Below are 23298 nucleotides of genomic sequence, written 5' to 3' on the forward strand. Positions count from 1 at the left end.
GCCATTCTTGAGCGCCATATACAGTGGAGACCCAGGAGCATAATTAAATCAAATGGAACCCCGTCGTCATTATCAATGCTTAAATATCGAATGCCATGCGAATCTAGGGGGAAATCTTTCTTCATAGTCCGTTGCAAAACATCCCAAAAATAAACCCCTTCCCAACAATGTAAAAAAACATGGTCTACTGTTTCCGGCTGCTTACAGATTAAACAATGCGAACCCCAAGGTAAAAATAAATCCTTTTCCTCAAAAAATTTCTTTACTGGCAACGTTCCGGTGTGTAATTTAAAGAAAAAGGTCTTAGCTCCTGGCGGCACCTGCATTTTCTTTACCCTCTTTAAGACGTCCGAGCCTGGGCCTCCACTGTATAAGACTCTATACAAAGGTTGTGGTAAAACAGTGTCACATAAATCGTGGTACAGCTTTTTCCGTTTTACACAGGACAAATATTCATTAGAAACACGCACTGAAAGAAATCTAAGACTTGCGACGACCTCTCTGTAATAGCCGAAAATACCACACGTAACTTCTTCGGTGGAGACAACAAACTCCGGCAGTAGGCGTCGCAGCCTAACTTGGCAGACAGTGCGCAAGAAAGGGTCAGAAACGTCGCGGAAAAACAAAAACCGATTGACCACTTGCCGCAAAAAGAGGTGTCCAAGTACCAAGCCGCCGTCTTTTACCCGACGGAATAAATTTGTTCTGCTGCAGCGTTCCCATTCTGCAGCCCAAACAAAGACAGCGAAAATGCTGTGGAGCTTCTGTATGTTTACACGCGAACAATGCAAAACTTGCATAACAAACCAAAGTTTACTGATAAAAAAAAGGTTACATACAGTAGCCCTGTCGAAAATCGATAAGTTGGCACCTTTCCACTTCTCCGCTTTCTCCCTTAGCGCTTTCGTCTGCTCTTGCCAATATTGCTCGCTTTGGCGGTAACCATCAAGCTCGACACCTAAGTACTTGGTTGGGGTTTTCGCCCACGTCACATTTGCAAAGTGGTCAGGCTGCGATGGCCACCGTCCATGCCAGAACCCAAGGCACTTGGCCCAGTTCACCCCGCTTCCGGTAAACTGAGAGAACTCACGGACACATTTGACCGCCTCGGTTATACTCTCATGGTCAACCGTACAAAGTGCAACATCGTCCGCGTACGCCAGCAGCTTCACCTCGGCTGCTTGTAACTTAAACCCTTTTACGTTATCATTGTTCAATATTTTAATACACAATGTCTCAATATATATACAAAACAAAAGAGGGCTGAGAGGGCAGCCCTGTCGTACCGAACGCTGCACGCTAATGGGGGCCCCCAGACTCTTATTTACGATCAATCTCGTCGTGCAGTTTCGGTACGCCAGGGCCACGCCCTTGCGGATAACTGACCCAACATTCGCATGGTCCAAAATAGAAAACAAAATTTCGTGATCGACACAGTCAAAAGCTTTCTCAAGGTCGACCTGGAGAATGGCCACCCGACCATTCGAGTCATCACAACACTCAAGCACACTTCGCATCTTATGAATATTGGACATTATTGACCTCCCTTTTATCCCACACGTCTGGTGTGGCCCAACTATATCCTTAATCACCGTCTGCAACCTCCGAGCCAAAACCTTCATAAAAATTTTATATTCAACATTCGTAAGTGCTATGGGTCTGTAGGCTGTAACCAGTCGCAATTTATCTATTTGATCCGTTTTAGGAATGAGCACCGTATGGGATGACCCATATGACGGAGGCAGTGCATTTACTGTGTAGGCTGCGTTAAATATCACGTTCAAAATAGGGGCAATTTCGTGCTTGAATTCTTTGTAAAAACGCGCGCTGAGCCCATCTGGTCCCGGCGATTTACCGGGGTTTAAACTGGCGATTGCATGCTCCACTTCGGCTTCACTGATAGCCATTTCTAATCTCTCTTTTACGTCATCACCGAGACGCGGCATCGCCGCCAGAAACTTATCTTTAAACGTGATAGTGTCTACCACGTGGGAGGCGAAGAGCGCTTGGTAATGCTCGTTGAAAGCTGCTTTTATGTGGTCGTTGTCCGCCGACAAGACACCGCCCCATTCTATTTTGTCGATGTGGTTTCTTTCAGCGTTTGCCTTTTCCAACCCTAGCGCTCGTTTTGATGGCGTCTCCCCTGCAGCTATGTCTTCTGCCCTTGCCCTTACTAACGCTCCCCGATACCGTTCTTCTTCCATCAATTCTAGTTTTTGCTTTGTTTTCCTTACATCTTCAGTCCATTTCCCCGGCGCTAGAGATTCCTGTTGAAGCAGCCTATGGAGCAGCTTCTTTAACTCTGTCTCTTTCTGTTTTTCTTGAAACCGTATACAGGAAGCCCTCTCTATTGCTTTAATTTTTATAGTTTCTTTACACAGCTCCCACTGTTGCCATATGTGCATATTTTTACCGGGGCCTATTTTTGCAATTTCATCTTTTACTATGCTGGTATACAGTTCGTCCTGCAAGAGTTTATTATTGAATTTCCACATTTCCCACGAAAAAGAATTCCCTCTCTTTACCATCCCAAAACAACATGTAACTAAACAATGGTCTGAAAAAGATACTGGCACAACATCGTAACTATGACATTCAGGTAAGACATCGACGGATGCATAAATGCGGTCCAGCCGTGCATGGCTAGAACCCTGAAAGTGTGTGAGCTTTACTGCACGCGTTCCCTCAAGACACTCTGCCACATCTTCCATGTTCCATTTCTCAACCATTAGCGATAACACTTGTGTGCTGGCATCTCTAAAGGGTCGAGGGCTTGTCTTATCTCGCGCACTAAGAACACAATTAAAATCGCCCAGGACGATCAGCTGTCTGTCACTACGAAGGCGCTCTTCGATGCTATAAAAAAACTGCGCCCTTTCTTCTGCTTCATTAGGCGCGTACAGACAAATAATCCGCCACTCGACGTTATTCAATTGAAAGTCAAGGAAAACACACCGGCCCGACATACAAGAGAAATGAGCTTGCACTTCTAGCCCCGGCAACTTCTTTAGAAAAAGAACACAGCCAGCCGATGTGCCTACAGCGTGGCTGACTACAGCAAAAAACGAGGACGTGAAACGTTGCACCATGCTCCCGGTCTCTTCTTCGCCGTCTACTTTCGTCTCCTGCACAGCCAGTACATCAATGCCGTGCTCCGTTAAAAGCCGAAAGAGCTGGCCTTGCTTTCTCTTTCCTGCCAGACCTCTAACATTTAGGGAGGCGACTTTCAGCGGAGATGCAGGAGCCATTTCTACATAAGAAGAAGAGACCGAAAGCGTGGTGCTTACCTCTCGCGTCCAGCACATGGCTAGACGCCACCGCCGCCATCGCTGCCGGCGTCATCCTGAGCGTGCACCTGGCCCAGCTCGGGAGGCGCCTTGTTGCCGGCGCGCTTCTCGCTCGCAAGGTTAGGGCGCGGCCGAAAACTGGCCCGCCTTCCTTGAGGCGTCTTTGCTGGTGGTTCCTCTACGCTGGGCGCCGCCTCCTTGTCGCCGTCGGGGCTGGTGTCTCCATGGGGACGCTTCCCAGGCGTAGCCACAGTGGTCGCACGGCCACCGGTGTTCTGCCGATGACCCTCGGTAGGCTCCTTCGCTACAAAGTCCATGGGCACTGGTAGGCTTTTTGCATCCCCCGAAGTCGCCTCCTTTGACTGAGGCGAGTCTCCCGTTGGTGGCTGGAGTCCTGGTGCACTGGCAAGGGGGGCGTCGCCGCTTGAAGTCGCCGACGTGTCCAGCGACACAGGGAGGTTGCCCAACTCGTCGGTACCCCTCGCTGCGTCCTCAGCCTCCGCGACATCCATCAGCTCCGCGCTGTCTCCTTTACCTCCGAGCCCGGTCGCAGACGCGTAGGTACGGACGCAGTCCTCGTCCGCGTGTCCGTAGCGCCTGCACTTGGAGCACCTGGGAACCTTGCAGTCGCGACGAACGTGACCCGCGCCGTGGCAACGCAGGCACTGCATCGGCCGCCCGGGCACCACCACGAGAGCTAACTCGCCGGCGACTCGAACCTGGTGGGGCAGGTCGTCCACCTTCATACCTGGCTTCAACTTGAGCAGCACTGTTCTCGTGGTGGATCCCTTCTCTTTCATTCCTTGAACGCGCCAACGCTCCCGCGTCACCTCGGTCACGTTTCCGAACGCCGCGAAAGCAGTCCGGATGTCGTCATCGGCGACGCCGTGCAGCATCCAATGCAGGCGCAGCTTTACCTGCTGATCCTCCGGGTCGAAAACAATGCACCGGCGTCCCTTTACCTCAAGCTCCTTCAAGGCGGCTAATTTCTTCGCGGCTTCTGGGCTGCTGAAGGTTACCGCCCACACGTGGTTTACCTGGTACGCCCCCAACACCACGACGTCGGGGAGCGCACCAGTGTTGGCGAGGGCGTCCCTGAAGTCTTCGACCCTGTAAGGTCTCACACGCACATCTCCGTGCAAAAAAACTGTGTTTAGAACAACACGTCCGGTGGGCAGGGTAGGCAAAAAGATCTCATACTCCTTGTCTTCGGCGCTGAACCTGTTTCCGCGGCCATCGATGGCCGCCGTCGCCGCTCCGTGGGAGCTCATGATCCTGCGTCCGTACACGCCAGTGGCCGGAAGTAGAATGCACTATACTAACGAGGAGGCAGAAGCACACGCGCACCGCCGCTTAGTTAAAGGCACAGAATGCTAAAGGGGGAAAAAAAGAAACTCCCCGTCGGGGAATCGAACCCCGGTCTCCCGCGTGACAGGCGGGGATACTGGCCACTATACTAACGAGGAGACAGAAGCACACGCGCACCGCCGCTTAGTTAAAGGCACAGAATGCTAAAGGGGAAAAAAAAAGAAACTCCCCGTCGGGGAATCGAACCCCGGTCTCCCGCGTGACAGGCGGGGATACTGGCCACTATACTAACGAGGAGGCAGAAGCACACGCGCACCGCCGCTTAGTTAAAGGCACAGAATGCTAAAGGGGGAAAAAAAAGAAACTCCCCGTCGGGGAATCGAACCCCGGTCTCCCGCGTGACAGGCGGGGATACTGGCCACTATACTAACGAGGAGGCAGAAGCACACGCGCACCGCCGCTTAGTTAAAGGCACAGAATGCTAAAGGGGGAAAAAAAAGAAACTCCCCGTCGGGGAATCGAACCCCGGTCTCCCGCGTGACAGGCGGGGATACTGGCCACTATACTAACGAGGAGGCAGAAGCACACGCGCACCGCCGCTTAGTTAAAGGCACATTCTACTTCCAGCCACCGAGCGTGACGGACGCAGAATCATGGGCTCCCACGGAGCGGCGATAGCGGCCGGTGCCGGCCGCGGAAACAGGTTTGCCAGCGACGCAGATAAGGATTACGAGATCGTTCTGCCTACCCTGCCCACCGGACGTGTTGTTTTAAACACGGTTTTTTTGCACGGGGACGTGCGTGTGAGGCCCTACAGGGTCGAAGACTTCAGAGACGCCCTCGATAACGTTGGTGCGCTCCCCGACGTCGTGGCGTTGGGGGCGTACCAGATAAACCATGTGTGGGCGGTGACCTTCAGCAGCGCTGACGCCGCAAAGAAACTGGCCGCCATGAAGGAGCTGGAAGTGAAGGGACGCCGCTGCATCGTTTTTGACCCAGAAGACCACCAGGTCAAGCTGCGCCTCCACTGGATGCTACACGGCGTCGCCGACGAGGACATCCGGACTGCATTCGCGGCGTTCGGCAATGTGACCGAGGTAACCCGGGAGCGTTGGCGCGTCGCGGGCATGAAGGAGAAGGGCTCCACCACGAGGACCGTGCTCCTGAAACTGAAGCCAGGCGTGAAGGTGGACGACCTGCCTCACCAGGTACGAGTCGCTGGCGAGTTGGCTCTCGTGGTAGTTCCGGGGCGGCCGATGCAGTGCCTTCGTTGCGGCGGCACGGGGCACGTTCGCCGCGATTGCAAGGTGCCCAGGTGTTCGAAATGCCGACGCTATGGACACTCGGAGGCTGACTGCGTTCGTACCTACGCGTCAACTACCGGGCATGTAGCAGCGAGCGACTCCGCAGAACTGATGGACGCCGTCGAAGCAGAGGAAGCAGCGAGCGGGTCCGACGACACGGGCAAAACGGAGGGGGCGGCGGTTCAGCCAGCTGTTGCGAGTAGCGGCACCGACACCGTGGTCTCACAGGAGAGCGGGCCGTCAGTTAGTGACCCGTCATTAACGCCTCTGGAGACACCCAAGGACAGAGCGAACCCGCCAGTGCCAGTGTATGTGGTATCGAAGGCGGCGAGCGGAGACCACGACGAGAAGGCCGACGCGCGCATGGCTACTGGTATCACTACCCCTGCGAAGCGTCCGCACGCCGAGACGAAGCCCGACGGGGACAAGGCAACAGAGGCCAGCGTCGAGGAACCACCGACAAAGACGCCGCAAGCACGACGGCCCAGTCTGCGGCCGCGCCCAAAGGTCCCGCTTGAGAAGCGTGGCGGCGACAAGGCGCCTCCTGACCAGGAGCACGTGCTCGCGCCGGATGACACCGGCGGCGACGGTATCGTCTAGCGACATGCTAGGCGCGGGAGGTAAGCACCGTGCTTTCGGTCTCTTCTTCCTAAGTTAAAATGGCTTCTGCAACTCCGTTTAAAGTCGCCACCCTAAACGTCAGAGGCCTGGCAGGTAAAAGAAAACAAAGCCAGCTGTACCGACTCATAACGGAGCAAGATATCGATATACTGGCAGTGCAGGAGACGAAAGTCGACGGTGAGGAAGAGACCGGGAGCATGGTGCGACGTTTCACGTCTAGATATTTTGCCGTCGTTAGCCACGCTGTGGCCACATCGGCGGGTTGTGTTCTTTTCGTTAGGAAGTTAGCTGGGCTAGAGGTGCACGGTCACCATTCGTGCATGAGGGGCAGATACGTGTCCATTGATTTCTCGCTCTGTAACACTTACTGGCGCATTGTTTGCCTGTACGCCCCGAATGCGGTTGATGGCCGAGCATCGTTTTTTGAAAGTGTCGGAGAACGGCTTTGCACAGACAGACAGCTGATTGTCATGGGCGATTACAACTGTGTCCTTAGTGCGCGCGACAAGACAAGCGTCCGAGGTTTCCGAGACAAAAGCACTGAAGTGTTGTTACGAATGATTGTGAACTGCAACCTCGAGGATGTGGCAGAGTGTCTTGAAGGTGCGCGTGCTGTAAGATACACACGATTCGAGGGCACAAGTCACGCACGGCTAGACCGCATTTATGCATCTGCGGATACTATACCTAAATGCAATAGTTATGAAGTAATGCCGGTTTCCTTTTCTGACCACTGTTTGGTTCAATGCTGTATAGGAATCATTAAGAAGGGGAATGTTTTTACGTGGGAAATGTGGAAGTTAAATGACAAGCTACTTCAAGACGAATTTTATAACCGGGCTGTAAGGGAAGAAATAGCAAAAATAGAACCAAGTAGCAATATGAGGATTTGGCAGCAGTGGGAGCTCACTAAAGAAAGTTTAAAATTAAAAGCCATAGAAAGAGCCACCTGTATACGTCATGAAGCAAAACAACAGGAAATGGAGCTAAAGGCACTGCTTCAGAAGATGCTAAAACAGGAATGCTTAGCGCCTGGTAAATGGATGGACGACATAAGAAAAACCAAACAAAAGCTAGAGCTAATCGAGGAAGACCGTTATCGGGGAGCGCTGGTGAGGGCAAGGGCAGAAGCCATGGCTGCAGGGGAAGCGCCAACGAAACGAGCGCTTGGTTTGGAAAAAGCCCGTGCCGAAAGAAATCACATTCATGAAATAGAATGGGGAGGTGTTTCAAAAACAGACATCGATCATATCAAAGCAGCTTTTTTCGAGCATTACCAGGCGCTCTTCGCATTGCATCCGGTAGATGTTATCGCATTTAAGGATTCGTTTCTAGCCGAGATGCCGCGTCTGGACGACGAAACTAAAGACAGATTAGAGCAGAAGATAAGTCAAGGGGAAGTTGAGCAAGCAATAGACAGTTTAAACCCAGGTAAGTCGCCTGGACCGGACGGGTTCAGCGCGGCATTCTACAAAGAATTTAAAAATGTAATTTCCCCGGTCTTGCAGGTAATCTTTAATGAAGCCTATAAAGTAAAAGCACCGCCTCCGTCCTATGGGTCGTCCCATACTGTGCTTATTCCCAAGACGGACGACATAGACAGATTACGATTGGTAACAGCATACCGACCCATAGCACTCACTAACGTCGAGTACAAAATTTACATGAAGGTTTTGGCACGAAGGCTGCAGACCGTGATTCATTTATTAGTTGGTCCGCATCAAACCTGCGGCATTAAAGGGCGGTCTATTTTCACAAATATTCACGTTGCGCGCAGTGTCTTAGAAACATGTGATGACACTAATGGTCAGGTGGCTATTCTACAGATCGATTTGGAAAAGGCTTTTGACTGTGTTGCCTATGAACTTTTGTTTTCAGTATTAGACCATGTTAATGTTGGTTCTGTTATCCGCGAGGGTGTGGCCCTGGCATACCGGAACTGCACGACGAGATTGATCGTTAACAAGAGTCTGGGGGCCCCCATTAGCGTGCAGCGTTCGGTGCGCCAGGGCTGTCCCCTCAGCCCTCTTTTATTTTGTATTTATGTGGAGACCCTTTGTTTAAAGATTCTGAAAAACAGGAGTATTAACGGATTTACTTTACAAGCAGCCGAAGTAAAGCTCTTGGCGTACGCTGATGATATTGCTGTGTTTGCCGTTGACAAGAGAGGCATAAGCGAGGCTGTTCAATGTGTACGCGATTTCAGCCAAGCTACAGGCAGCGGGGTTAACTGGTCGAAGTGCCTTGGGCTGTGGCATGGCGGGTGGGCATCTACGCCTGAGCGGTTTGCCAGCGTGCCTTGGACGACAACGCCAGATAAGTACTTGGGCGTTCCGCTCGATGCTTACCGTGACAGTGAACATTATTGGACAGGACAGGTCAAAGAGACACGGGAGAGAGCTGATAAGTGGAAAGGAACGACCTTGTCGATTTTCGCCAGAGCCACTGTTTGCAACCTGTTCTTTATCAGCAGGCTCTGGTATGTAATGCAGGTGTTGCACTGTTCACGGTTAAGTATTCAAAAGCTACACCGAATTTTCGCCGTCTTTATCTGGTCGTCTGAATGGGAGCGCTGCAGCCGGACCAACCTGTTCCGACGGGTACAACACGGCGGGTTGGGATTGGGCCATTTGTTTTTGCGACAGCTGGTCAATCGTTTTTTGTTTTTTAGGGACACAAGAGACCCTTTTTTGCGTACCGTATGCCAAGTTAGGCTGCGGCATCTACTTCCAGAGTACATAGTCGGAACTGCTGAGGTGTATAGTAGGGTCACCGGTTTTTACCGGGAAGTCGTAGCCAGTGTAAGGTTTCTTTCCGCGCGGTTTTCAAATGACTTTCTGGCCAGTGTGAAACGAAAGAAACTGTACCGTGCCTTGTGCGATGTAGTTTTCCCCGAGCCCTTGTACAGGGCCTTGTACAGTGGAGGCCCAGGCAAAGATGTTTTAAAGAGAGTAAAAAAAATGCAGGTGCCGCCTGGAACAAAAACCTTCTTTTTTAAGTTGCACACCGGGACCTTACCGGTTAAAAAAATTTTAGAGGGAAAGGAATTGTTTTTACCCTGGGGATCTCACTGTTTAATTTGCAGAAAGCCGGAAACAATAGACCATGTATTTTTACACTGTTGGGAAGGGGTTTATTTTTGGGATGTATTGCAGCGAACACTAAAGAAAGAATTTCCACTAGACCCGTATGGCATCCGGTTCTTATGTGTTGAAAATGAGGATGGGGTGCCTTTCGATTTAATAATGCTGACAGGCCTCCACTGTATATGGCGCTCCAGAATGGCAGGCTGGCATTGTGACAGTGACGCAAGACCTGCCAGAATTTACTTTCGCGAAAGTATGGAGATGTTTCTGGCCATTCAGAAAGCCGCTGCGGAGCCTCCGGAGTGGCTCTCAAGGCTAGAGCCGCTCTGTACGTTGCGTGAATTTTAATTGGACGAAGCCAGATTTATGCTGGCTGACCACAAGTCGTGTGTACATAGTTATTGTCTTTTGTTGATTGTTTGTGTTGTCCAGTTTTTTGTGTCAAAGCCAGGCAATAAAGAAAAAAAAAAAAAAAGTTAAAGGCACAGAATGCTAAAGGGGGAAAAAAAGAAACTCCCCGTCGGGGAATCGAACCCCGGTCTCCCGCGTGACAGGCGGGGATACTGGCCACTATACTAACTTTTTTTTTTTTTCTTTATTGCCTTCAAGAAAACAACACAAAATCTACATGCACCAAACTGAAAACTAGCAACCTGCCAGATCTTCCTGGCAGGCCTTGTCAAGTTTAAAATTCTCTCAACAGAGCCAAATTTTCCATCCTTGGTAGCCAATCGGGTACACATGCTTGTAGTTTCATTACTTCCACAAATCTACGAACATGTTCCCGAAAATACATGCGGGCTGGTCTCGCGTCAGAATCGCAGTAATACCCCGCCATTCTGGAGCGCCATATACTATGGAGGCCCCAGAGCATTACCTGATCAAACGGAAACCCGTCCTGGTTTTCAATTGCCAAATATCTGATACCGTAGGGATGAAGCGGCAGCTCTTTTTTAATTGTTCGTTGCAAAACATCCCAAAAAAACACCCCCTCCCAACAGTGAAGAAACACATGGTCTATTGTTTCGGGACACTGGCAGATTAGGCAATGCGAACCCCACGGTAGGAATAAACCCCTTCCCTCTAAAAACCTTTTAACTGATAGTGTTTCTGTATGTAACTTGAAGAAGAAAGTTTTGGTTCCTGGCTGTACTTGCATTCTTTTTACTCTTTTCAGAACATCCCCTCCGTGGCCTCCATCGTACAAAGCTCTGTACATTGGCACTGGAAAAACAACATCACACAGGTCTGCGTATAGCTTTCTCCGCTTCACGTCACTTAAATATTCTCTCGAAAAACGCACAACCAGAAATTTAACGCTATCAGCAACTTCTCTGAAGTAACCTAAAGTTCTTCCGGAAAAATAATTTGTGCCAACAACAAAATCAGGCAAAACACGGGTCAACCTTAGTTGACACATAGTTCTCAAAAAAGGGTCACGCACATCTCGGAAAAAGAAAAACCTGCTTACAAGCTGGCGCAGAAACAGATGTCCTAGCCCAAGGCCACCATCTTTCACACGTCTAAACAAATTCGTCCGTCGGCACCGTTCCCAGGTCGAGGACCAAACAAAAACAGCTAAAATGCGATGTATCTTCTGTACATTTGCCCGGGAACAGTGCAACACTTGCATGACGTACCACAGTTTGCTTAAAAAGAACAAGTTACACACCGTCGCTCTCGCAAAGATTGATAAATGTGCCCCCTTCCATCTATCTGATTTTTCCAGTAGTTCGTGCGCTTGTTCTTTCCAATATGCATCACTGTCCCTGTAGCAATTTAGTGGCACTCCTAGGTATTTTGGGGGGATAGTTACCCAAGTCACATTCGCAAAACGATCTGGGGTTGATGGCCAACCCCCATGCCAAAGTCCCTGGCACTTTGCCCAGTTCACTTTACTTCCGGTTGCCTTCCTGAAACTGTCAACAGACACAACAGCCTCCCGTATGCTATTCTGATTCACAGCAAACACCGCTAGGTCATCCGCGTACGCAAGCAACTTGACTTCAGCTGCCTGCAACCTAAAACCTTGAACAGCCTCCACTATACTAACGAGGAGGCAGAAGCACACGCGCACCGCCGCTTAGTTAAAGGCACAGAATGCTAAAGGGGGAAAAAAAGAAACTCCCCGTCGGGGAATCGAACCCCGGTCTCCCGCGTGACAGGCGGGGATACTGGCCACTATACTAACGAGGAGGCAGAAGCACACGCGCACCGCCGCTTAGTTAAAGGCACAGAATGCTAAAGGGGGAAAAAAAGAAACTCCCCGTCGGGGAATCGAACCCCGGTCTCCCGCGTGACAGGCGGGGATACTGGCCACTATACTAACGAGGAGGCAGAAGCACACGCGCACCGCCGCTTAGTTAAAGGCACAGAATGCTAAAGGGGGAAAAAAAGAAACTCCCCGTCGGGGAATCGAACCCCGGTCTCCCGCGTGACAGGCGGGGATACTGGCCACTATACTAACGAGGAGGCAGAAGCACACGCGCACCGCCGCTTAGTTAAAGGCACAGAAGGCTAAAGGGGAAAAAAAAGAAACTCCCCGTCGGGGAATCGAACCCCGGTCTCCCGCGTGACAGGCGGGGATACTGGCCACTATACTAACGAGGAGACAGAAGCGCAGTCGCACCGCCGCTTAGTTAGGGGCACAGAAGGCTAAAGGGGGAAAAAAAGAAGCTCCCCGTCGGGGAATCGAACTTTTTTTTTTCTTTATTACCGGTATCATGACACTCAGTATACAGACAAAACACACCAGCCTGACTTCGGTTGGCGGAAAACAGTCAAAATTTCTTCAGACACACCATTCCATCAAATACATTAATCCACTCAGGGGTTTCGGGTAACGCCTGATAGACTTCTCTCATGTAGACCATATGCTGAATGAAATTTTCGCGTACAGACCGAACATTAACATCTGCATGGCGGACTGCCATTCTGGTTTGCCACAGACTGTGGAGGCCCAGTAGCATGAACATATCAAAGGGAATGCCTTCATCACACTTGACTGGGCGAAACCGGATCCCGTATGGCGTTATTGGAAGTTGTTTCTTTAGAGTTCGCTGCAGTATGTCCCAATGGAATATAGGGTCCCAACAGTCAATAAATACGTGTTCAATAGTTTCTGTTTTTTTGCAGAGTAAGCAGTTAATTGTCCAGGGTACAAATATCCCTTTCTGATCTAGCCATGCTTTTACGGGTAGTGTGTTCGTGTGCAGCTTAAAGAAAAAGGATTTGACTGAAGGTCTTACCGGCATTTTTTTAACCCGTTTTAAAACGTCCTTTCCTGGGCCCCAGAGTAAACAGATCTGTACATTGGTGTCGGCAGTAGATTTTCAATTAAGTCTGCATACAGTTGCTTTTTTGTAACAGAGCAGAGGTAATCCATTGAAAACCTTGAATGCAACATGCGGAGGGAAACAACAATTTCATGGAAGTAACCAGTCACACGGCGGCATCTTATATCACTCGTAGTCACAATAAATTCAGGAAGTGCTTTCGCAAGTCGAACTAGTATGACTGTGCGCAAAAAACTGTCGCTTTGGTCGCGCAGAAAAAAGAAACGCGACACAATCTGCCTAATAAACAAATCAGAAAGACCCAGGCCTCCATCGCGGACTGAGCGGAAAAGGTTGGTACGACTCACCCTCTCCCAAGTTGAGCCCCATATGAACACAGCAAAAACCCGATGCATTTTCTGTACATTTGCGCGGGTCATACACAGCACTTGCAACACATACCAAACTTTGGCTATCAAGAACAAACTGCAAGCAGAGGCACGCGCAAACATTGAAAGGCCTCGACCCTGCCAGTTTTCCGTCCTCTCCTTCATTCTCTCCGTTGCATCACTCCAGTACTTTGCGGGTTCCTGATAGTGCTCGAATGGCACACCAAGATACGTCGTAGGTGTGCCTGTCCCTGTCGTACAAGCAAACCTTTCTGGCTTGATGTCCCAGTTACCGTGCCATATACCAACACTTTTTTCCCAGTTTATCTCTGAGCCCGTCAGCTTACAGAAAGCCTTCACGAGGTTGACCACTTCCAACACACTATCGCGATCTTGACAGAATACGGCTATGTCGTCAGCATACGCCAAAAATTTTACCTCAGTAGAATGCATTCTGAAACGTCGTATTGCTGTTTGATGAATTACTGCTAAACAAAAGGGTTCGACATATATAGCAAACAGGAGAGGAGACAGTGGACATCCTTGTCTTACTGAAGATTGCACTGGAACCCTTTCCGTTAGTGACTTATTTATTATGAGCTGGGTACAACAATCGCGATAGGCCATCATTACACCGTCTAAAATTGTGCTGCCTACATTTGCATGCTTCAATATGCAGAAGAGGACCTCGTGTGACACCCTGTCGAAAGCTTTCGCCAAATCGAGTTGCAACATGGCAACTTGGCCGTCCATGTCGTCGCAGCATTCTAACACATTTCTGGCTACGTGAGTGTTCGTGAAGATTGTTCGACCTTTGATGCCGCATGTTTGATGCGGCCCAACTAAGTGCTTGATCAGACCTTGCACGCTCTTCTTGAGCACTTTCATAAACACTTTGTAATCGGTGTTCGTAAGGCTGATAGGCCTGTATGAACCTACTGACAGTAGCTTGTCACGATCATCCGTCCTAGGAGTCAAGACGATATGAGCAGCTCTGAAGGACGGTGGCACCCGCCTTGTTTTATACGCCTCGTTGATAACGCGATGCAACACATATGCTAGTTGATGGGCGAACGCTTTGTAAAATGTGTCTCCTAAGCCATTTGGTCCAGGGGACTTTCCTGCCGGCAGTTCGCCGATAGCGGCCTCGATTTCGCGGACACTTATCTCTTCCTCAAGACTGTCTCTGACGTCATCTGCTATCTTTGGCATACCAGTCATGAATTCTGCGATGAAAGTGTCACTGACACGAGTAACGTTGCTAAACAACTCGCGCTAATATTCCACGAACGCCTGCTCTATCTTTTTCTGCTCACCCGTCACCTCGTTCTTATAGCGGATCTGTTTGATTTCATTTTTTGATGCATACCTTTTCTCGTCAGTAAGAGTGCGTTTATTCGGTGCTTCCCCAAGCCATAATCGTTCGCCTCGTGCACGGATCATAGCTGCCTTATATCTTTAATTGTCTATCACCTCAAGTTCACTTTGGTTATTCTTATTTCGTCTGCCACTTTTTCAGGCTCCAAACTCACAGCGTTTAACAAGTATTGTAGCTGGCGCTGCAGAGCTTTCTCATTCTTCATTTCATTTCGACGCTTGATGCTTGCTCTTTCAATCGCTGCCATGTTTACTTCATTTTTAAATTCTTCTCAGGCAGCCGAGTAATTTTCGGGCTCATCATTCACTAGCCGCCCTAGTTTTCCTTCAACTCCTTTAACAAAGGGTTCATCATTGAGCAATTTAGCGTTCAATTTCCACAGGTGCCAGTTAAATCGTGGCTACTTTTGCTTATTGCCAATGACGAAACTTACGAGGCTGTGATCAGAGGATGAAACAGGTATAACATTGTAGCTATTGCAGTGGGGGATTAGAGCTAGGGACACGTAAACTCTGTCAAGCCTTGCTTGACTACCCTGCTGGGCGTGAGTGAATTGTGGCCGCCCGCCGCTTGTTATAGTGTGACCTACATCCTCCAAGTTATAGTCATCCACCAAGGACCTAAGTAAGTCGGCGCTTCGATCATGTACGTAGGCCACTTTCGATCTATCCTCCGAAAAGCAAACACAATTTAGGTCTCCCAGCAGAATAACATTTCTTTCACAAGGCAGATACTGATTAAGTTGTTCAAAGAAAAAACACCTCTCATTGACATTGTTGGGGGCATAGACACAAACCAAACGCCACTTTTCCCCCGTCAACGAAAAGTCCAAGACGATGAGGCGACCATTTTCAGACACAGTAATCATTTCCTCAATAATCCCCACACTTTTGCGTATCAATACAGCACAGCCGGCAGATCTTCCTACGGCATGGCATACACAGACATTATAACAGGTTGTGAATGGTGACACCATACTATCAGTCTGCTCTTGTTCTTCCAGCTTTGTTTCTTGTACCGCAATTAGATCTAGCTTGTTTTCCATGCAAAGGCGGCTAAGCTGGTATTGCCGTCGTCTTGCAGCCAAGCCTCTGACATCAATTGTCGCTATGCGTATGGAAGAATTTAAGTTATTCGCCATTTTGAATCAGGTAAATCAAGCAGAAAGATACGAATGGTGTCATTAGAAACATGACTGACACTGTTCTATGAATTCTAAGGTGAAAAATTACAAAATGACACAGCATAACCAAGTGCAGTGAAATCCTCAACCATACCTCGAATGTGTTGCTCGAAGTTTCCGTTGTCTCTTCCATTTCGAATCGGAAGAAGTCCGGCACCTTCGACGGCACCAAGCTTGTCCGCTAAGTGGGCGTCACCGCCGAACTTCTATCCGGCGGGATGTTCGGTTTCGGGCGTAGCGTCGCCCGTCGCACCTCCGGCGTCTTTGGCGGGGGTTCATCGTTATTCGGCTCGTTTGGTTGTCCATCCTGGGTAGCTAACTCATCATGAGTTCTCTTCACCGCCACACTTGTGCCTTCCTCGCTCGCGTCCATTGCCTCAGCATCGTCTGTTGGAATTGTTCCGCCGTGCGAGCTTAGAGAGCTTGCACCCGTACACGCGTTCGACGTAGCGTGCTCCGGTTTAGAAGTAGTGGGAGACGCAGAATCACTGGCCTTGGCCTGGTGGTCATCTCCGGACTTCTGTTCTGGAGACTTCGCGTCCTCGCCACTCTTCTCCTCTGCTCTTTTCAAAGATTCCTCAACTTCGGCTTCATCCATCAACAGGTCGTTGACGTCCAATTCCCTCGTAGCTTTCTGCGTGACAGAGGCATACGTCTTCTCGCACTGCTCTTCTCCGTGGCCGTATCGGTGGCTTAGTGCGCAGCGTGGCACGTGGCAGTCACGTCGAATGTGGCCGGTATTGCGACAGCGCAAGCATAGCGGGGCCCTGCCGGGCACCACCACAAGCGCCAGTTCACCTGCAACACGGATCTGATGTGGCAAGTCGTCCACCGTCACGCCCGTCTTCAAATTTAAGGCCACCAAGCGCGTCGAGGACGCTTTGTCTTGCACACCTAGAGCCCGCCACCGTTGCCGGGAGACGTCCGTCACTCTTCCGTACGGCAAGAGCGCCGCACGTAAGTCATCGTCCAGTACGTTGTGAAGCATCCAATGAGGCTTGATACGCAAGGCTTGGTTGTTAGGGTCTATCACAACGCACCGCCTTTCCTTCACAATCAATTCCTTCAAAGCCAAAAGCTTTTGCACGCCGTCTCCGTTTTTGAAGTTTACAGCCCATACATGACTCATCTGATACGCCCCCAGGGCGATAACTTCAGACAGCAGGCCTAGGACAGTGTGTCACGGAAGTTTTCCACACGATATGGCCTTTCACGCACATCGGCATGCAAAAAAAGAGTGTTTAAAACAACTCGCCCTTTAGGTAGCTGAGGCAAAAGCACTTGATAATCCCGGTCATCAGAGCCAGAAATCCTGTTACCGCGGCCCTGCTGGGCCGCTGAAGCCGCTCCTACGGAGCCCATGACACACACGTCCGTTCGCCTCGGCGTCCGGAAATGGAATCCGATACTGGCCACTATACTAACGAGGAGACAGAAACACAGGCGCACCGCCGCTTAGATAAAGGCACAGAAGGGCAAAACGACAAAAAGAACACGAAGCTCCCCGTCGGGGAATCGAACCCCGGTCTCCCGCGTGACAGGCGGGGATACTGGCCACTATACTAACGAGGAGACTTTTTTTTCTTTATTGCCGACTTCGCCGGGCAAACAAAACAAAAATACAATGACATGACAATAAAAGCACAGGTCAGTTTCTAGCTAGTGCACGATGATAAAATGGGTTAAATGATTTTAGTTGGTCGAGGACAGGCAGCCACTCAGGCTGAGGAGCTTGCTGTCCGAAAATTTCCTGAGTATACATGATGCTCTCAATGAAATACTGATGAGCCGGATTCACAACAACATGTTCATGCCTGACATCCATTCGCGTACGCCATAGGCTGTGCATGCAGAGCAACATTAGCAGGTCGCAAGGCACTTCACCTGGCTCTGCACATGGTAGGAAGCGTATTCCAAAAGGAGTCAGAAGGGAATCTTTTTTCAGTGTGCGCTTCAACACATCCCAAAGAAAAATAGCGTCATGACAGTCGAGAAAGATATGTTCTATAGTTTCCACTTTTTTTGCAAATAAGACACTCTACTGACCAAGGTACAAAAAGGCCTTTGCTTTGCAACCATGGCTTCACTGGGAGGGTTCCAGTATGCAATTGAAAAAAGAAAGAACGCACTGAAGGCTTCACCGGCATTCTTTTGACTCTTTTTAGCACATCCTTTTCGGGACCCAGAAGATAAGCACTGCGATAAACAGGCACTGGCAGAAACACATCAAGCAGGTCCTTGTACATCTTTTTCCTTGTTACAATGGTCAGATACTCATCGGAAAATTTTGACCGAAGAATACGGACTGCTGCAACAACTTCTTGCAAAAAAGCGCTTAACCCACTCCGCCCTGCAGACATGGATGACACAACATAATCAGGCAGTGATTCTGACAATCGCACTTGTATAACAGTTCGCAGAAAATCATTATCTTGACGCAAGAAAAAGAATCTAGTGACTATCTGTCTCAGAAATAAATTTGATAACCCTAGCCCCCTCTTTCGCACCTTGTGGAACAGATTGCATCGGCTGGTACGTTCCCATGTTGACGCCCAAATAAGTGTTGAAAACACTCTGTGCAACCTTTGCACTGAAGTCTGTGGCAAAGTTAACGCTTGCAGAACGTAAAAAATCCTCGCTATTAAAAACATGTTGCAGACCGTAGCTCTTGCAAACATGGAAAAGTTGTGACCGCCCCAGTTGCTTGTCTGAGCTTTGACTCGTTCGGTTTCATGGGCCCAATATTCTTTGCTTTCTCTGTAGTTGGTTAGCGGCACGCCGAGGTACTTTCCTGGCGTGTCTACCCACTTCATTCGACAGAATACTTCTGGCGTGGCCTGCCACTTTCCATGCCAAAAACCAAAACATTTCTGCCAGCTTATCGCACAGCCACTTGCATCACAAAAATTTACGGCTTCTCTCACCACTTCTTGCACGCTGTCCTGGTCTCTGCAGAACACTGCTATATCATCTGCATATGCCAATACCTTCACTTCATTATGACAAAAGGCGTAACCTCGAATTTTTTGCGCAGTTAACAGCTTTTAAACAAAAGGCTCCAGGTAAAGTGCAAAAAGCAGTGGAGAAAGAGGGCAACCCTGCCTCACTGACGACAAGACAGGAATACTATTACTCAGGCGGTTATTAATTATGAACCTTGATGTACAGCCATCATAAACCATTTTCACGCCATCAGTGATGATACATCGTACATTCACATGTTCCAACAGCGCGAACAAAATTTCATGCACAACTTCATCAAACGCCTTATACAGGTCCAGTTGCATCATGGCGACACGACCCTCTGTTGCATCACAGCATTCAAGGACACTCCTAGCTACGTGTATGTTAGTAAAAATGGATCTGTCTTTTATGCCGCAGGTCTGGTGTGGGCCAACAAGGGTTTTAATTACTGTTTGGAGTCGTCCGGCTAGCACTTTCATATAAATTTTGTAGTCTACGTTAGTTAAGCTTATTGGGCGGTAACACTCAACTGACTGCAACCTACTCGGGTCGTCCGATTTTGGGATCAACACCACGTGGGAAGTTCGAAAAGACGGCGGAGTTAACTTTCTTTCGTAACACTCGCTTATTACGCGCTGCAATGCTATTGCCATTTCTGTTTTCAAGGCCTTGTAAAGGGCGGCACCGAGGCCGTCCGGCCCAGGCGACTTGTTTAAGCTCAGCTGCTGTATTGCAGCTTCGATTTCTGCTGCCGTTATGGGCTCCTCCAGTACCTGCGCCAGGTCCTCCTCGACTCTTGGCATTAGCGATAGGAATGCAGTTTTATGGTGTTCAACATCGGGCGTTTTAAGGCTGAACAAGTTTTGGTAATATTCCAGAAACGCCCTTTCAATCATCTCAGATTCGGAAGTTACGTCATTGCGATAACAAATTTCCTTTATCTCTTTCGAAACTGCATACTGTTTTTCGTCGCTGAGCGCCCTTTTTGTGGGCGTCTCCCCAAGCCAAAATCTTTCGCTGCGCGCCCTTATCACAGCACCTCGATATTTCGTTTCATCTATTAGTTCAAGCTTAGTTTTGGTCTCTTTTATTTCTTGTCTGTACAACCCCGGCTTGACGCCTTCCTTGCTGTTTTTCTTTACGCTTTAAAACACATCCTCTTTCTATAGCGGCCACTTTCACGTCGCATTTCAATTGTTCCCATGTTTGGATAAAGTCTGTCTCTTTCTCTAACAAGCTTTTGACTGAGTCTTTTAATTTCTTGCTAAACTCCTCATCCTCTAACAATGAGTCATTCAATTTCCATAATTCCCATCTAAACTTGACAGTTCTTTTCCTCTCGCCAAGTGTGATCACGACTAAAGAATGATCACTGAAGCTGACGTGCACAGTATGGTACTGGGAACACAAGCGCACAACCTCAGAAGGAACGTAAATTCTGTCCAGCCTTGCGTGACTGACGCCTTGGAAATGCGTGTACTGTGCTTGTTCTGAATCTTGCATTATAATGCCAATGTCTTCCAATTCTGCTTCATTACTCATCTCAGACAGCAGCTCGGCACTCGTGTCCTGCAGGGTTTTGTTGCTTGTTCTATCTTCAGGTCTACACACGCAGTTAAAATTTCCAAGCAATAGTACACGCTTTTCTGTCAGCAGGAAAGGTTGAACACGGCGAAAAAAGGCATCTCGTTCGGGAATTCTATTAGGTGCATATACACACACAGCTCTCCACTCTACACCAGAAAAGTAAAAATCGCACGATAGAATCCGGCCACTTTCAAAGGAAAATACAATTTCCGCGGCGACTTTGCCGTTTCGAGTTAAAATCAGACACCCTCCCGACATTCCTTCTGTATGGCACACGCAAACACTGAACTGTGAACGGTATATTTCTGCCATCGCATCTGTCAACTCTTCGCTTTCAATGTTTGTCTCTTGAACAGCCAACAGATCGATTTCGTTTTCGAACAAGAGACGCTTAAGCTGATTTTGCCTCCTTCGCGCAGAAAGACCTCTCACGTTCAGTGTGGCAATACGCAAGCAAGATGTTATTTGAGACGCCATCTAAATGGTTGGGATTCGCCGCTCTCGAAGTGACATCGGTTTGCAGCTCACCTCATCAAAAATCCTTCCAGTTTGCAAAGTACGGCGGTGTCAGCACTGAACGCGATCGAAGACCGGGTTACCAACACGAAGACCCTGCAAGGCAGCTCCGCTAAGGCGGAGGGACACCCGACGAAGTCCTACGATCAAGATTGATGTTCGGCTTGGGCTTGTAGGCCGCACGTCGAACAGGAGGCGCTTTGGGAAGAGGTTCCTCATGGTCCGTCCCGTCGTAGCTCGTCGCCTTGTCATCAGCTTCGTCGTGCGTCCTCTTCGCTGGCAAAGTTGACGCCGCGGGCATCTCCGTGTCAATGTCCTTCTCGTCGGTCGATTCCAAAACCGTCTCAGGTGCCCCTACCGCAGCATCATCTGCTTTTCCCGCGTCCGCCTCAGTTCTGGTGTCAGGCACAGGTGGTTCTTCTGAGTTGGCAGCCTCATGTTCCGTGGGAAGCGTTGCTTTTTCTGAAGCTATGCTTTTCGGTACTGCGTCTTCCCGACTCTCACGGGTCGCCTCTACCGCGTCGACTTCGTCCATAATATGCTCCTCAGTAGTATCCCTACGACCAGGACCAGCTACGATAGCATATGTTCGCACGCACTGGGCGTCGTCGTGGCCGAAGCGACGACAGAGCCCGCAACGTGGCACACGGCACTCCCGACGTATGTGTCCGGTGCCGCGGCACCGGAGGCAGAGCGGAGCTCTGCCGTGAACGTGGACGAGTGCGACATCCTCTCCAACACGCAGCTGGTGCGGTAAGTCCTCGATGGTTACGCCCACCTTCAGCTTCAGTGTCACTGAGCGCGTAGTAGACGACTTGTCGACGCAGCCTTTGACTCTCCACTTGTCCCGAGTTATGTCGGTCACTTTTCCAAAAGCCGCCAGAGCTGCCTTCATGTCGTCATCTTGCACGCCGTGTAGCAGCCAGAACAGCTTCAGCCTGACGCCCTGGTTGCGTGGGTCAATGACCACGCAGCGGTGGTCCTTGACGTTGAACGCCTCCGCCTGTAGCATTTTGTTTTTTCCTTCTTCATTGCAGAATGTCACGGCCCAAACATGATTCATCTGATATGCCCCGAGGGCAACCACTTCCGGCAGCAATGACAGACGCTCAAGAGCGTCACGAAAGTTTTCAACACGGTATGGCCTGGCTTGGACGTCGCCATGCAAAAAAACGGTATGCAAAACACTCGAAGCTGTTCATGATATTGTTCACAGCGCAACAAGAACGGGAAAAACGAAAGACGATAGAGTAACACAAACAAGCGCACTCGAAGCTGTTTGCAAATGCGGCAAAATCAGCTGGTAGTCCTCGTTCGGTTTGATCGTACTCCTGATACCGCGGCCCGGCTGGGCCGCTGAATCCGCTCCTTGGGAGCCCATGGTACACACGTCCGTCACGCTCGGTGGCCGGAAGTCGAATCCCTATATACTAACGAGGAGACAGAAACACAGGCGCACCGTCGCTTAGGTAAAGGCACAGAAGGGCAAAGCGAGACAAAAAACACGAAGCTCCCTGTCGGGGAATCGAACCCCGGTCTCCCGCGTGACAGGCGGGGATACTGGCCACTATACTAACGAGGAGACAGAAACACAGGAGCACCGTCGCTTAGGTAAAGGCACAGAAGGGCAAAGCGAGACAAAAAGAACACGAAGCTCCCCGTCGGGGAATCGAACCCCGGTCTCCCGCGTGACAGGCGGGGATACTGGCCACTATACTAACGAGGAGACAGAAACACAGGCGCACCGTCGCTTAGGTAAAGGCACAGAAGGGCAAAGCGAGACAAAAAGAACACGAAGCTCCCCGTCGGGGAATCGAACCCCGGGCTTCCCACGTGACAGGCGGGGATACTGGCCACTATACTAACGAGGAGACAGAAACACAGGCGCACCGTCGCTTAGGTAAAGGCACAGAAGGGCAAAGCGAGACAAAAAGAACACGAAGCTCCCCGTCGGGGAATCGAACCCCGGGCTTCCCACGTGACAGGCGGGGATACTGGCCACTATACTAACGAGGAGACAGAAACACAGGCGCACCGTCGCTTAGGTAAAGGCACAGAAGGGCAAAGCGAGACAAAAAGAACACGAAGCTCCCCGTCGGGGAATCGAACCCCGGGCTTCCCACGTGACAGGCGGGGATACTGGCCACTATACTAACGAGGAGACAGAAACACAGGCGCACCGTCGCTTAGGTAAAGGCACAGAAGGGCAAAGCGAGTTAAAAAGAACACGAAGCTCCCCGTCGGGGAATCGAACCCCGGGCTTCCCACGTGACAGTCGGGGATACTGGCCACTATACTAACGAGGAGACAGAAACATAGGCGCACCGTCGCTTAGGTAAAGGCACAGAAGGGCAAAGCGAGACAAAAAGAACACGAAGCTCCCCGTCGGGGAATCGAACC

The 23298-nt window shown here is 49.9% G+C and overlaps 1 protein-coding gene, 10 non-coding genes and 1 pseudogene across 11 annotated transcripts; all 12 read right to left on the reverse strand.

The window, feature by feature from the left end:
* Positions 1-3307: 3307 nt before the first annotated feature.
* Positions 3308-4558, reverse strand: LOC149337488 (uncharacterized). The gene has a single exon (XM_089554433.1). The coding sequence runs from the start codon at positions 4556-4558 to the stop codon at positions 3308-3310; it is 1251 nt and encodes a 416-aa protein (XP_089410559.1).
* A 123-nt stretch (positions 4559-4681) lies between these two features.
* On the reverse strand, positions 4682-4753 carry TRNAD-GUC (transfer RNA aspartic acid (anticodon GUC)). The gene has a single exon. It is a non-coding gene; the product is annotated as a tRNA-Asp (tRNA).
* A 67-nt stretch (positions 4754-4820) lies between these two features.
* On the reverse strand, positions 4821-4892 carry TRNAD-GUC (transfer RNA aspartic acid (anticodon GUC)). The gene has a single exon. It is a non-coding gene; the product is annotated as a tRNA-Asp (tRNA).
* Positions 4893-4959: 67 nt separating this feature from the next.
* TRNAD-GUC (transfer RNA aspartic acid (anticodon GUC)) lies at positions 4960-5031 on the reverse strand. Its single transcript has one exon. It is a non-coding gene; the product is annotated as a tRNA-Asp (tRNA).
* A 67-nt stretch (positions 5032-5098) lies between these two features.
* Positions 5099-5170, reverse strand: TRNAD-GUC (transfer RNA aspartic acid (anticodon GUC)). The gene has a single exon. It is a non-coding gene; the product is annotated as a tRNA-Asp (tRNA).
* A 6560-nt stretch (positions 5171-11730) lies between these two features.
* Positions 11731-11802, reverse strand: TRNAD-GUC (transfer RNA aspartic acid (anticodon GUC)). Its single transcript has one exon. It is a non-coding gene; the product is annotated as a tRNA-Asp (tRNA).
* Positions 11803-11868: 66 nt separating this feature from the next.
* Positions 11869-11940, reverse strand: TRNAD-GUC (transfer RNA aspartic acid (anticodon GUC)). Its single transcript has one exon. It is a non-coding gene; the product is annotated as a tRNA-Asp (tRNA).
* A 66-nt stretch (positions 11941-12006) lies between these two features.
* Positions 12007-12078, reverse strand: TRNAD-GUC (transfer RNA aspartic acid (anticodon GUC)). The gene has a single exon. It is a non-coding gene; the product is annotated as a tRNA-Asp (tRNA).
* A 66-nt stretch (positions 12079-12144) lies between these two features.
* Positions 12145-12216, reverse strand: TRNAD-GUC (transfer RNA aspartic acid (anticodon GUC)). The gene has a single exon. It is a non-coding gene; the product is annotated as a tRNA-Asp (tRNA).
* Positions 12217-12386: 170 nt separating this feature from the next.
* On the reverse strand, positions 12387-13435 carry LOC149337497 (uncharacterized; annotated as a pseudogene).
* Positions 13436-17331: 3896 nt separating this feature from the next.
* Positions 17332-17403, reverse strand: TRNAD-GUC (transfer RNA aspartic acid (anticodon GUC)). The gene has a single exon. It is a non-coding gene; the product is annotated as a tRNA-Asp (tRNA).
* A 5149-nt stretch (positions 17404-22552) lies between these two features.
* On the reverse strand, positions 22553-22624 carry TRNAD-GUC (transfer RNA aspartic acid (anticodon GUC)). The gene has a single exon. It is a non-coding gene; the product is annotated as a tRNA-Asp (tRNA).
* Positions 22625-23298: the final 674 nt, after the last annotated feature.

This window comes from Amblyomma mixtum, chromosome 7, assembly GCF_055824585.1.
Source record: "Amblyomma mixtum isolate Tamu chromosome 7, ASM5582458v1, whole genome shotgun sequence".
Taxonomy (NCBI): domain Eukaryota; kingdom Metazoa; phylum Arthropoda; class Arachnida; order Ixodida; family Ixodidae; genus Amblyomma; species Amblyomma mixtum.